The sequence below is a fragment of the Lactuca sativa genome, chromosome 8 (genome assembly GCF_002870075.4).
Source record: "Lactuca sativa cultivar Salinas chromosome 8, Lsat_Salinas_v11, whole genome shotgun sequence".
Taxonomy (NCBI): Eukaryota; Viridiplantae; Streptophyta; class Magnoliopsida; order Asterales; family Asteraceae; genus Lactuca; species Lactuca sativa.
Window position 1 is genome coordinate 82086903 of NC_056630.2, and position 14674 is coordinate 82101576.

At 35.1% G+C, this 14674-nt stretch overlaps 1 protein-coding gene across 1 annotated transcript; it reads right to left on the reverse strand.

Moving 5' to 3' along the window:
- Positions 1–871: 871 nt before the first annotated feature.
- LOC111896151 (heavy metal-associated isoprenylated plant protein 36) lies at positions 872–2335 on the reverse strand. Its single transcript, XM_023892170.3, has 3 exons — positions 2191–2335; positions 1997–2072; positions 872–1889 (listed from the first exon to the last, which is right to left on the reverse strand). Exons 1-3 carry the CDS (start codon positions 2239–2241, stop codon positions 1108–1110), a joined length of 909 nt encoding a protein of 302 aa, XP_023747938.1. The 5' UTR covers positions 2242–2335; the 3' UTR covers positions 872–1107.
- Positions 2336–14674: the final 12339 nt, after the last annotated feature.

Genomic DNA, 14674 nt, shown 5'->3' on the forward strand with positions numbered 1-14674 from the left:
TTATAATTTTTTTTAATTTAAAATTTAAAATTTAAATGTATTAATAATTAGAAAAATAACAATTAATTATAGTCACACATCTTAAAACGTAGATGGTCCAGATCTGTTCTCGCGTTCTCAACCTTTTAGGTGTTCTCATTTGATCCTACTCCTATATATATATATATATATATATATATATATATATATATATATATATATATATATATATATATATATATATATACTAGGTGTAAAACCCGTGTATTACACGGGTTGATTAAAAAAATATATCAAAGTTTAAATATTAAAAAAATTTAAAATAAAATTTCAAAATAAATAAACATATTCAACTAATGACATGTGGCATTTAAATTTAATTTAAAAAATTACAAAATTACATGTGCAAGTTTAATAAGAAGATGACATTTGGCAAAATGATCTTCATTTATTAGGATATATATATATATATATATATATATATATATATATATATATATATATATATATATATATATATATATATATATATATATATATATATATATATAAAAAATACAGGATTAATAGTAAAATGTATATATAATATAAAGTATTAGTGACTAAATATATTAAAGATTATAATTAATACCAATATAAAAAAAGATTAAATATATATATATATAACAAAACCTATGATAACGGATTGTCATAATATGTTAAATGTATTAAAAAAATAGTAAGTATGTACAATAATATGTTAAACGTATTAAAAAAATTGTAACCAAGTATATACAACTATACAAGAAACAAAATTCGGTTATTATTACAGTAATAACTAAATGTATACAAGAAAGCAAAATTCGCTTATTATTACAAGACATTATGCCAAGAAATTTTTACAAAACAATAATTGGAATAAAACTTACGCGCTATTTTATATAGTTTGTTATACTTCAACTGATTATTTACAAGTTACAGCCAGCGACTATACTTTACAAAATCCATACAACACTACTTTTAAGACCATATTTATAATTAATCACATTTAGTATCTCAAACTATGATATATAACTTTTATATATGTCCAACAAACTTATATTACATAGTTCACTTTTTGTCAAGGATTGTAACTGAATGATTCTTGCGTCACATGATAATGCAACCCCTCCCCTGCCCATTATTTTCGTCATCATGGTCATCAAACGCGCTTCTAGGATAATACGCCGGGGGTGGTGGTAGTGGTGGTGGATAATAGACGGATGTTGGATGTGATTGGGCGTATCCATACACCGGTGGGGTATAGTATGATGATTCAGCACTTGGGTAAGTTGTACTGTAACTTACCCCGTACGCCGGAGTGGGGTAGTAGTTCTGATATGCGGGTAGATCGTACGGCGTCGCGTATACCCCCGGACGGCTGAGATTTAACTGCTCCATGGAGGCCCCTACATTTTCTGCCATTAACTCCGGTGCATTGCCCGCAGGTAGGCCTTGGGTATCACCGTTTGGTGGTGCGTTATTGTCCTTTTTATCAACTTTACCTTTCTTTTTCTTGTTTTTCTTCTTTCCACCACCACCACCACCACCACCGTTACAATCACCGGCGGCGACACCCACCTGGGCTATTTCCTGTTCTTTTGCGCCATCGTTTCCTTCAGTCGTCGCAGCTTCGGATTCCTCTTTTTCTTCGTCGGCATGTTGGTTATCAGCATGCGTTGTTTCGTCCTCCTTCTGTTTGTTCTGTTTGTTCTTCTTCTTCTTCGACTTTCCGGGCGCACTATCTGCAGCCGCCCTAGCTTCAAAACTCTCCGGCAGCACCTCCGCGTGCTTACCAGATTTTAGAAGCTTCTGGACGAGAGTATTGCCGTCGACGGATCCAGTAACTATAGCCTTGTGCTGGAGTGAATCGATTTCGGTCTTATAAACTCCTGAAAAGTTATATCACGGAGACATACACATAAAACCTAATTAGTCGAGGAGTAAAACTGAAAACAGAGGATTGAAAAGGAAGGAGCAAGATGATTAATTTAATCACCATCGATACTCTGAAGAACTTTGAAGACTTTCTTCTTGCATCCTTCGCAATGGATGTAAACTCTCAAGGTCCAAGTCTGCAAAGTAATTGATTACAAGGAAACAGCTTATATACTCAGAGAAGAAAGAAACTATATATTAACATGATGAAAGACGCATAGCGACTATTGATACGTTTTAGCAGCTTATACTTGCCTCAAGGTTGTCGCAGGTGCTGTTGTTACCGGCAACAGGTAGCTTTGCCATAATTTCCGGCGAGGATGTGTGAAATTAAATGGCAGGAAGTGAGAGTGGGAGTGTGGTTATAACGAAGGTGGTGGTGGAATGGGGGGAGGGTATGTTTGGTGTGGAGGACACGTCAGCACACTATACACAGGAAGACAGCCATTCACTAACACGTCATTAATGTCACGTGACAGAGCAAATGCCCAAAAGTAAATATGCACCAAACCCAACAACTCTAGGTGGATCACAAATTACAACAATATTTGTTAGCTTAATTATGAATTCATTTTTTTCACTTCGATTTTTATTTTTTGGATTTTCAAAAACATACCATAAAAGTGTCAAATTTGTCGCCATTTGATTGACGAACAGCGATTTAAAACTAAAAATTTTAGAAATTTTATCACTTAGTTATTATAAGAATATATTATAGCAGGGTAAACATGCTATTATACGATGACAAATTAAATATTAGTCTATATTTTCTTTCTTTCTATCCATATGAGATGGAGACGGTGAGATGTATAACATTTTGATAATATATATATATATATATATATATATATATATATATATATATATATATATATATATATACTAGTTGTGATACCCGTATAATATACGGGTTGATTAAAACAAAATGTTAAATACAAATGATTAAACAATAAGTTTTATTTGAATTTGAAATTTGAAATAAGTATAAATTAAAAAAAAATAAAAAAATTAAATTAAAATTATGTGTTTAGTTGTTAGACCCGAATATTAAATGTGTTAATTATAACAAAATTTTAAATACGAAGGTTTCAATTATAAATTTATTTAAAATTGAAACTGAAATTTGAAATTTGAAATTTAAAATTTGAAATTAATATAGTTATTATGGTATGTTTAATATATAGAAACTAAATTAATGGTATATATTCAATAATGATAAATGAAGTAATTGACAAGTGGAAAATAAATATCTCAAAATTATGACAAAATGACATGTGGCATAATGCATGGGAGTGTGACAAGTGGCAAAAAAAACTTTCATTTATTAAAGAGGATATATATATATATATATATATATATATATATATATATATATATATATATATATATATATATATATATATATATCCGTGGAAATCAAAACACTATTAATAATTTTAAATCATGATTATTAACCAAATATTTATAAAAAAAAATATTAATTTATAAAGATAGAATGTGTCTTCATGTATGTTTATAATGATTAGTTAAAATTAATATATAAAAAACGTTATGAATATCCTAACTACACTCTCTGTGTAAATTTTTGATAAAATCATTATATTTTCACAAAATAAAATTAGATAAAGGGTATATGTCATTTTACTTTAAACAACTGCTAAAGTTGCTTAAAAACATCAAAATAAGTACCATTTTTAAGCAAGTATTTTGTTATTTTTCAACAAAATACCGTGTAATAACTAAGTGTTGTGATTACTTACTAATTTGTAGGTTTGACACTTTACTGTTGCTATTTAATGTCTAGTTGCATAACCTTCAGGTGTGAAGGGCAATGAACTTGCTTTATTGGGAGTTATGTACCTTCTCAGGGGCATGCCATCTATCTATGTTATCTTTTGTGTTATGAATATCAAAACTGAAACTCAGCTTCAACATTTTGATGATGTTCTGTGATACATTGGTTTGTGTTTGACGTGGTTTGAAACTCTTATTTTGGAATTGACGTGTTTGAATTTCAAAAAAGTTATAAGTGTATTTTAGGGAGGTTACATATAGTCTTTGGCCACAAAGGAATTTCATAGATCAAATACATCAACAATTTTGCTTCTTTTCCAGTAGCTATAAGGGTTACAAATTCAGATTCCATGGTTGAATTTGTTATGAATGTTTGTTTCTTAGAAGCCCATGAAATAACACCTCCACCAATAAGAAACACATAACCACTTATAGAAAATTGGTCCTCAATATTTGTAATCGAACTAGCATCTAAATATCCTTCTTTGACAGAAGAAAACCCTACATAAGTCAAACCATAATCCATGGTTTTCTTACGATACTTCAACACTTTCTTTACTGTTTATAAATGATGAGTATTAGGATTGCTAGTAAACCTACTTAGCTTTCCTACATAAAATGAAATATTGGGCCTTATGATAGTCATACCATACATCAAACATCCAATGACCTTTGAATGCTCAAGTTGTGAAACTGCTTCATGGTTATTAGGCATAAGTTTCACACTTGTATCAAAAGGAGTACTTACAGGAGAACAATCTGAACAATTGCATTTATTAAGTTCTTTCTCAATATAGTGAGACTGTGAAATTGAGATTCCTTGATGCTCATGTTTGATTCTTATTCCAAGAATCACATTTGCCTCCGCCATATCCTTCATGGAGAACTGGGATGATGAAAACTCTTTGGTCATGTGAACTTACCTTTGGTCAGTACCAAATATCAACATATCATCTACATATAAACATATGATCACTCCTTTTCCAAATTCATCAAATTTACTATATAAATACTTGTATGATTGATTCAACTTGAAACCATATGACAAGACAACATTATCAAACTTTTGATGCCATTGTTTTGGTGCTTGTTTAAAACCATACAACGATTTTACCAACTTGCACACTTTGTGTTCATTTCCAAGAATAATAAAACCCTTAGTTGTCTCATATATGCCTCTTCCTCCAAATCACCATTCAAGAATGTTGTTTTAACATCCATTTGGTGAATGACAAAATTGTAAATTGCAGCCACTGCAATCAACAACTTAATGGTAGATATACGAGCAACATGAGCATAAGTATCAAATATTCAATGCCATGTTTTTGTCTAAAACCTTGAATAACCAATCAAGCTTTATACTTGTCAATTGATCCATCAAATTTCATCTTCCTTTTGAATATCCATTTACAACCCAAAGATTTCCATACAGGAGGAAGATCAGAAAAAACCCAAGTACTATTTCCCAAGATAGAATCCATCTCACATTTATTGCTTCTTTTTTAGAAAGTAACATCTTGAGATCTCGTTGCATCATTATATCTTTTAGGATCTTCTTCAATACTTAAACAATATAAATATTGACCTGTAATCTCGTCTCTAGAACCCTCAACTAGATAAAGTTGAAAATCATTACCAATTTATTTAGCTTTTTTTGTCTTTTGCTTCTCTAAGCTCAGAAGATTCAATTGAATCATGTAAAACTTTCTTGGTTGTTACACTGGAACTAAGAACCATATCCTTTGGTCTAGGTATGGATGAAAAATGATTTTCATCAAATATTACATTTCTTGAATCTATAATAGTGTTAACTGAAATATAAGCATAGGTTCTATAATATAAAACTTATAAGCCTTGGAATGTTTAGCACATCCAATAAATACATGATTTCATTTATGATGAAAGGACCATCTAAAATCTGCCTTCCTCTAATAAAAGCATATTGTTTTAAGCTAACTAACCTATCTACCACCTTCACCAAACGGTTAGCCAAAATCTTACCCATAATCTTTTAGTGAAATCTATAAGATTAATGAGCCGAAAGTCTTTGACATTTTTAGCATCATTGACTTTCAGAATGAGAGCAATAAAAGAAGGATTGCATCCTGTATGAATTCACAATTAATGGTAACAAATACTATCAATAAAGCATAAAGCATACACTAGCTATAAAGCATGGATCACATACAATAAGATATAGGTAAGCCGAATAAGAAACAAAAGTCATGCTCATAAGACTACAAGCACAAAAAAATTTCAACATGAAATGATTACACAAGTACAAACAAATAGTTATATTTAAAAGGCGACTCGTATGGTACTCCGCTATATCATACTCCACTACCATGATCTTATGCTTCATCGCCATTTTGTGATTTATATCCGAGGACATATCTCAAAAAGTGTTGAAACAAATAAAAAGACTTCGACTGAATTGTTTCTAACATTGCAGGCATTTTGATAAACAAGGAAAACTTGGTTATTATCTCAATTCCTCAAAAATCATATAGGCATTTTTTAATATTCCATTTTATAATCATATCTACATATTAATATTTTGAAATATTAAAAAGATGTTTATGTATAATGCATGAAGCCATTCCCTTTCAAGTGTTAACTCTCGTATAAATTTTAAGACACTTTTCCACCTTTACTCATTTTCATCGGGCGATATAAAAAGATTTAGTTGTCAGTAGATAGAAGTCATTTGGTTTACTCTCATTCTGCATTTCCGTTTCAAACGGAATAACTGATTCCAACCTTTGCATCACAGAAGTTACTCTACTTCCATGTTGGAATTTGCAACACTTGGCTTTTCTTGGTTTGTCTAGTTAATTATGCTCGTTTCTTAGACCCTCTTTGGATATTGTCTTTGCTTGTTTGGTTTTTTCTCATTCTTTTACATTTTGCCACATATGTTTCTTTGATGTTCAGAAAAATTAATAAATTTAAACCTCTCTACATGAGCACTCTAAATAAACACAAAACGTCTTTGTAAACATAAACTGACAATAAAGATTTCATTATTGATTTCCGTGTCTTCTTAATTAAAAGCAAAAAACCAACTACACGAAATGTAAAAAAAAATTCAAAAACATCCCTTTGTACCGGGGAATACTGTGGAGATGATAAAATCAATAACTTTCATTTGGTGTAAACATAAAGAGTTTGGAACCTTGGTCTTTTTCTTTGTTTGTAATTTTCTTGTTTTTCCTTTATTGTATCGCACTTTTTCCCTTGCATCGTCTTGATGTTAGGTGTTTTTTATATTATATATTTGTCTGTTCTAAAAAAATATAAAAAACTTTTATCATTTTACTACTCCATATAACATATATATATCATTGTTTTACTATTTTATTTACAATTTACTACTTCATACCAAAGAGTTTCTAGTCCAGCCGTATTAGGTGTTGTTTTTTCTTCTTAAGATCCTGTTATAAATATAGGTGGAATTAAGAAATAGTTTAGATTGGGTTTGATGTTTAAGAAAATATTATTATTTTATTATTTTAGTTATAATTTACTACTAATAATAATAAACTATATATAAAATGATAAAAAAAAACATGGTAAATGTCATAAAATTATCTAATTTAAATTTGTCATGAAAACATCTTTAATTTATTTACTGTCAACTCAAAGTAAAAAAAAATTAATAATAATAATAATAATACAAACTTTTTGCAATCTCCAATTTTACACTCAACCACTCACCATATCCCTTCTTTTGCTTTTCAGTCAAAAGCAAATATCATGTCATTTTTGCAAATGCAACAACAATAAACCAATGATTTCTTTCAGCAATAAACACTAGGTGGTCTATCATGTCATGAAGCAAGAGGTTCTAGGTTCAACTGAATTAAAGGTGACAAAATGAAAATGTTATTACGATAAAGGGTAGAAAGTAATGTTACAATAGATAAATAAGTGACCGATGAATAATTAGTTAACAATATAGTAAAAAAAGTTTTATATATATATATATATATATATATATATATATATATATATATATATATATATATATACTCCAATGGTTGAAGAAAGTTATTATTTGAGATTTTGAGATATGCTCTCAAATTGTAGACACCTAGAAAAGAACAAGTAGAAAGGCTAGTCTCATGTTAGCCCAAAAAAGAATTAACAAATAGAAAGGTTAGCCTCAAGTTAGACCTATATAAAAGGTTAAACAGAAAGGTAAACACCAGTTTGCAGCAAAATCAAGGGCAAAGAAGGAAGAACAACATGTGCTCATATACTTTAATTTTACCCATAATAGCAACGACTGATTATAGCAATTAACATCGATATTTCAAACCACCATCAAGGGGAGCTAATGGTTTGAATCTCACAGGTTTCAATTTTGGAAGGCATGTTATTAAAAGAAACTGATATTACACAATTTTCCCAGTTGAAAGTAAACAATCTTCATCATTTTATTAGCATTGAAGAGTAAATCATTCTATACTCGAAAATTGAATATGAAATCGGACCCAAAAACATAAGGACAAAAGCATAACATACAAAAAAAATAGTGAAATATAAAAATGGGAGCACTTTTCTAGACCTTAGATAATATAAACAATGGAGAGGGTAATGAAAACAGGACAAACTACCATAAAACAAAAAGATTCTTAATTATGGAGTTATGTATCACTTCTCCAACTTCCAATGAGCCAATTGTTTCACCAAACTTTCTAAGGGTTTGAATGACATGCGACCTTTTCTTGCACAAATAACTCTAATGGGAAAAAAGTTGCATAAAAGCAAGATCTTTATTCTTACCAATAACAAACATGCACTATTTAAACAAAACAATCAATAAAGTGCTATCAAAATGGCCACAAGTTATCGTTGTTTATTATGGATGTTGACTTGCACCAATGAAACCAACCAACAAGAGATTTTTTTAGATGTAAGATGGCTTAGAAATAACAAGAGGAGTTTTAAACCTAAAAGGCCTCTATCAGGAGTTGACGGATAGGTCCCCCTTAACCAAATGTTGATTGTTCAAGTCTCTTTGAGACAAAAGGTGTAGATTAAGAAGTAAAGTAGTGGATACATGTGTAAGCCGTTCAAAAAAAACGAAAACCCTAGCATGAAAACTTGGATCCTAAAGGCAAAAGCTCCTAGCCCTGCAGTATTAGTTCCCCCCCCCCCCCCCCCCCCCCCCTCCCTTTTATCTCTTTGAGGTCGAGGGTTCAAGTCTCATTGTGAACATATGTGGAATTAAGTATTAATTTAGGAGTAGATTATATATTTATATTTGTCGGTTAAAAAAAATCATATAACTAGTTGATTCCCTTAATGACATGTCTTGAGAATTTCCATGGAATATGGTTTAACTAAACAATGAAATTGCTTGAGAATATCAATAAATCTTGGGGTATGACTAAACGAAAACCTTTGTGTTATGTTTTTTCTAGTCCACTCCCATGAGCCAAAATTGTCTTTCTAAAACTTTCATTTAAAGCCTCTAGATATTCCTCTTAAAATCGGCTAAAATAAAAAACGACAACTTTTTCCAACATTGATGGCAAGAGGAAACACAAAGTGGTTTTCAAGCCTATAAGACCGTCCGGTATACTATCAACGGAGCCCTCCATTGTCCAAGTTGGCACCAACCACGAACACGAACACCACCCCTGGTCTCCATTGTTGGCTATGGCCGTGGTGGATTGTGATGGCTATGACAACGAACAACACCCACTCGGAGGCGTTGGGTCTTCTACTTCTCTCCCACACTTCTTCTTCTCTTTCTTCTTTCTTTCTGTTCTCTCTCTTCTTTCACACAGTGGAGAGTATCCCAAATCCCAATGGTTGTGGTGGTTCAAGGAGGGCTAGTCGTGGGTTACTTATAATAGAGAGTATTGCAGATGGTCTAAAAGGAGTTAATTGCTTTTGTGTTAAAGTGTGCCAATCAAATATGCTTTTAAGTATTTGATTCTTCTTTCTCTTGTTTCAAAATGTTAAAAGAAGTTAATCAAAACTTTGGAGAATGCAGGTGTAATTTGGAGGGTGATTTGAGAGATTAGTCTACCTGACTATAATAATTTAGTAAATTTCGTTCTCTAAAGGCCCATGAATCTGTGATCTTTCTCCGTTTTTGAAGTTTTCCACATATGAACTTATTTTTTTGTTTCTTTATTAGTTATCATTAGAAGGTTGTTGGGATCCTAAGATCATTTCCCTAATAATCCATTGTTATGATCACTATGTCAACAACATCCTGTTCAGATGCGAAGACTGTCCGTCTCTGCATTTTCTCTAGTCATGAGGCATTGGAGTTGTGTTTTAGAATCAATCCACACAATAATGGTCGACTTTTTTCTACCGGTCCATATTGGCATGGCCTAAGGCGAATGGTGTTTGGCATGGACAAAATAAGGACAGACAAATCATGGCCAAGTTAAACGAAACTAATTTCTTGAATTTTAGTCTCATCCAAACTTCATTATAGAGATTCATCCTTACTAGCCCTTCATCTCCTTGATCTTGCATCCTTCATGATAGAGAGCTTGATCTCCCTCACTCGTAAACTCAACTCAACTGTCGTAAGAAGAATTGCTTAGAACTGAAAGCATTTCATTAAAAAAAAGTTATATCGATGATGGCCAAAGTTGCTTCTCGAGGTTTTATTACTAGAGCATGCCTAGCGAGCCTCTTCGGAAGAAGTATACTCTTCTTCATGGTGCAATCCAATCTTATCTAACTTTGATGTTTAATCTCTCTGCTTTCCTTCAAACACCCAAACATTAAATTTGTTTTAATGCTTGTTTCTCAATCTACAACTCATAAGAAGTTGATAATTGTTGGTGGTTGACTCGATATCTTGTCTATTTGGTGGTGTGTTTTATACCAATAAAGGTGAACAGATACATGTGTGTGAGTGTGACTAGGACTTGGATGCATATGCATTTGTGTAATATATATATATATATATATATATATATATATATATATATATATATATATATATATATATATAGAGAGAGAGAGAGAGAGAGCTAGGTTATAATGTGGATGGACAACTATTATGTCGCTATATGGTTGAATATGGACCAATAATTTAAATTATTTTAAGAAAGTCATTTACAATTTTAATTGAAATAAAGAAAATGGAAAATACCGTTCTAATTAAATGAAACGGGTTAGTAAGGATAAGAATGTAAAATTACATCACCTACAATTTAGGCAACACCAGATTTGTACCACCTGGGTCTTGGTACGTATTTCTTTCTAAGTATTTCACATTTTTGGCCTTGGACTTGGCGAGTTGAAGGACCAACTCGCCAAGTAGAAGCGGGACGGGATGCGGGATTTAAGTGATGGGCTCGACGATTCGGGTCCCGGACTCGACGAGTAGACCCTGTCTGGACAAAAACCCTAACCCGCAGGTTTGCACCCTATTTAAACAATGTTATGTCGGCCACAACGTCCCTTATGCTCCCAGAATACCTCTCATTGAAACCGTAGCCGTTATTGAAGCAATCTAAGCCTTGTTGGTGGATTTTGGGGCTTGTAGTCTTAAGAGGGAAGGAGAAAAGCTTGAGGAAGCAAGTAAAGACCAAGGGAAACCGATTTTGTGCACCTTCTACAGTTTATTGAAGGTAAAAAGCGGTAACCTTGCTCTTTCATTTGTTAGATCCCTTTTTGGGGAGATTTAGGACTTTTATAAGCCATTTTTGATGGCCAACCATGATTTCAAACATGGTTGGGGGTTAGAGCTTCTGAATCACATCATTAAGGGAGTCACAAGGCAGTTGGGGACTGCTTTTGCACCAATGAAAGGTCCCATGCATCATAAGAGCTTGTTTTATGTCTTTTTGAGCTCAAAGTCCCATGCAAGCACGTAAAGTTTGTAACTTTACGTGCTAGATCGATTGTAGGAGCTTGGATCTATCTTTTGATCAAAGGTTGTACATCAGAAATCGAGGATTTAGAGTGTGGACGTGACCGACTCGGCGAGTCCGTTCCTGGGACTCGACGAGTCCAAGACTTTGAGTCCCATATCTGTCGAGGGTCAAAAGAACTCAGTTGGGTGTTAGAAGGGTTGTAGCCGGACAGAAAGAGTGACCCAACGCATTGGACGTAATTTTAGACCTGGAGTTCATGGGACTCGACGAGTGCTAGATTAGACTCGGCGAGTCCAAGGCAATCTCCTTAAGATTTAAGACAAACTCGACGAGTTGTTCATACAACTCGGCGAGTCGAGGACAAGACTTGTTCATCAGATGAAGGAGGACCCGACGATAGTTCATACGACTTGGCGAGTCGGATGAGGCTCATACGATGTTCGTATAAGGGAGGAACTCGTCGAGTCGATGCCAAACTCGATGAATCGAGTCGTGGATAAGGACGAGTTAAGGGTTAGGGACTCGACGAGTTGACGGCCCAACTCGGCGAGTCGGGTCAACTCGAAGTTGACTTTGACTGGACTTGGACTAACCCTGTTTAGGGTTGCACGTGCTGTGTGTTGACTTGAAGGTTGTCGTGTAGGGATCGAGGAGTCGAAGGGAGTCGACTTGTGCGCTGAGGATAATTCAAACACTGCACGACATTGAGGTGAGTTACCTTCTAATAGGGGTGGCTCTAAGGCCACAATTCCGGCCCACCAAAAAGGGGTATTTAGAAGATGATTGTCTTTGTGATAATTATCTTGGTATGGTTATGTGCTTGGTCATGAGATTTAACTGTATGACATGTTATGTGTGTAGTAGGAATTAGCTTCCCTGACAGTGGTCTTTAGGATTTAGGGGTAGGTCAGTACCCGGATATGCCTGACTGTATGCTTATATCTGTTGTTGCATGCTAGTGGTAGGGGTGAAATAGTCCCCAGTTACTGGTTGAAAGATACCGATGGCAGTTACCGGTTGAAAGATACCGATGATGATTACCGGTTGAAAGATATTGATAATGGCTACCGGTTGAAAGATACCGATGGAGGTTACCTGTTGAAAGATACCGACGATATTGTATGGTATGTGGTATGATGGGGGAAATCACTAAGCTTCGTTCTTGCAGTTTTGTTTTTGGTTTCAGGTACCTCTTCATCGAAGGGGAATGAGTCGGCGGTGTAGCAGCGCATCACACACACACATGGTTTCCGCATTGAGTTTCTGGGATTGTACTCTGATTTTCACTACTTTTGATGTCATGGTTTGAGGCACAACATTATGATTTTGTAAGGTGTTGTTTTATCGACAATGTTTTGGTAAAATGTTTACTAAACATATTAATTCAAAAATGAAATTTTCGGGCTTGAATTTTGGGATGTTACAAGTTGGTATCAGAGCCCTGGTTTGAGGGATTCGGACGCACCCTCGGGGGTGTCTAGACTCAAACCGAGGGACTAAAAGATTTTTACAAGGAAAATGGTTTTCTAAAATCTAAAGTGAGAAATTTTAAGAAAGATGAAGTGTGTGATGCGTGCAACCGGCCGGGCTCAAGTAAGTTTTCCCCAAGATACCTATACTTGCTATGTTATGTTATATGGTTTTGATTCAGAGAACTGCATGTTAGAATAGGACTAAGGATCTATGAGGATGCCTTGTGTTCCTGATATATGATTCTGAAAATTGCATGCTAGTTAGGGCTAAGGGTTTAAGAAGGATGCCTTATATGCCTGTTGTATGAGCTGTATGCTAGGACTGATTAGTCAGCAGTAGGATGGCTTGTGTAGGTTATGCCTGGTTTGGTTACTCAATGCACGAATGCTGCTTGCTTTGTGTTATGGGGGTTCTGGTCAACTTCAACTAACTAAGGAACGGATATGTAACAATATCCGCAAGCTAGTTAGGGGGAGGTGGTGGGGACTCCTAGTGCAGCTGATGGCAGAGAGTAGGTCGGAGAGTGCCCTAGGGAAGCCTAGGATGAGGTCAGTGGAAAGGGTATCGGAAAAAGGGACTTGACGAAGTCGAAGCAATCCTTGAGGAAAGTACGGATAAATGTAAAAGGTAGTATGGGCCCGTACTACTGAAAGCATGGAATCCGTACTCGAGTCAAGGAGAGCCTAGATGGAACCAGGAAACTTGGAAAGTGTATGTGACCCTGACAATAGTATGTTTATTTTCACAATGGTGGTCACGCGACATGGATCGGGAGGTTCAGGATCCAGGTCAGGATCGGGCTCGGGTGCAGAATGGTTATTTATGCTTTTATGTTATGTCGCTGTGATTCTGATATATTATGTGCCTTGCTTAGGATAGTTCCATGTGAACGGTATCCCAGTTCAGATGTTGTTTGATTCGGGTGCCACCCGATCATTTGTCTCTCTTGCGCTTAGCAAGAAGTTTCGTGAGTCTTCAGGCATGTTAGATTTCCCTCTAGAGGTCGAGATTGCGGACGACCGGTCTGAGCGAGTGTCAAAGGTCTACCGGGATTGTGTTTTGTGGCTGTTTGAGGAACGTTACCTGGTGGACTTGGTTTCCATACCTTTTGCGGGGGAACAAGGTTATTATTGGTATGGATTAGCTGAGCCCCAATGGGGCAGTGATCGACTGCGCGCAGCAGTCAGTGCGAATCAGGACCCCTAGTGGGGGAGAGCTGGTGGTTCAGGGCGAAAGGCCACAACGAGGACCAACCTTATGTTCGGAAGCGAGGGCTAGGCGCTACCTCCAGCAGGGTTGTGCAGGTTATGTCGCCTATGTTATGGATACCCGGGAGACGGGAAAGGCGACGATGGGCGATGTTCCTGTAGTGCGAGAGTTTACCGATGTATTCCCCGAGGAGTTTCCTGGGATACATACGGAGAGACAGGTGGAGTTCAGGGTCGACTTGGTCCCTGGTGCGGCTCCGATAGCCAAGGCACCGTATCAGTTGGCTCCTCCTGAGATACATGAGCTGTCTACACAGCTGTAGGAGTTGTTAGACAAGGGGTTCATTAGACCGAGCAGTTCACCCTGGGGAGCCCCGATTCTGTTGTGAAGAAGAAGGACCGGTT

Excerpts from the sequence above, each read along its gene's own strand:
- LOC111896151 (XM_023892170.3), bottom strand. The coding sequence starts at position 2,241 with ATGGCAAAGCTACCTGTTGCCGGTAACAACAGCACCTGCGACAACCTT. Across the intron at positions 2,073-2,190 it reads GCACCTGCGACAACCTTGAG|ACTTGGACCTTGAGAGTTTA; the intron begins GCAAGTATAAGC and ends ATTACTTTGCAG. Across the intron at positions 1,890-1,996 it reads AGTTCTTCAGAGTATCGATG|GAGTTTATAAGACCGAAATC; the intron begins GTGATTAAATTA and ends ATAACTTTTCAG.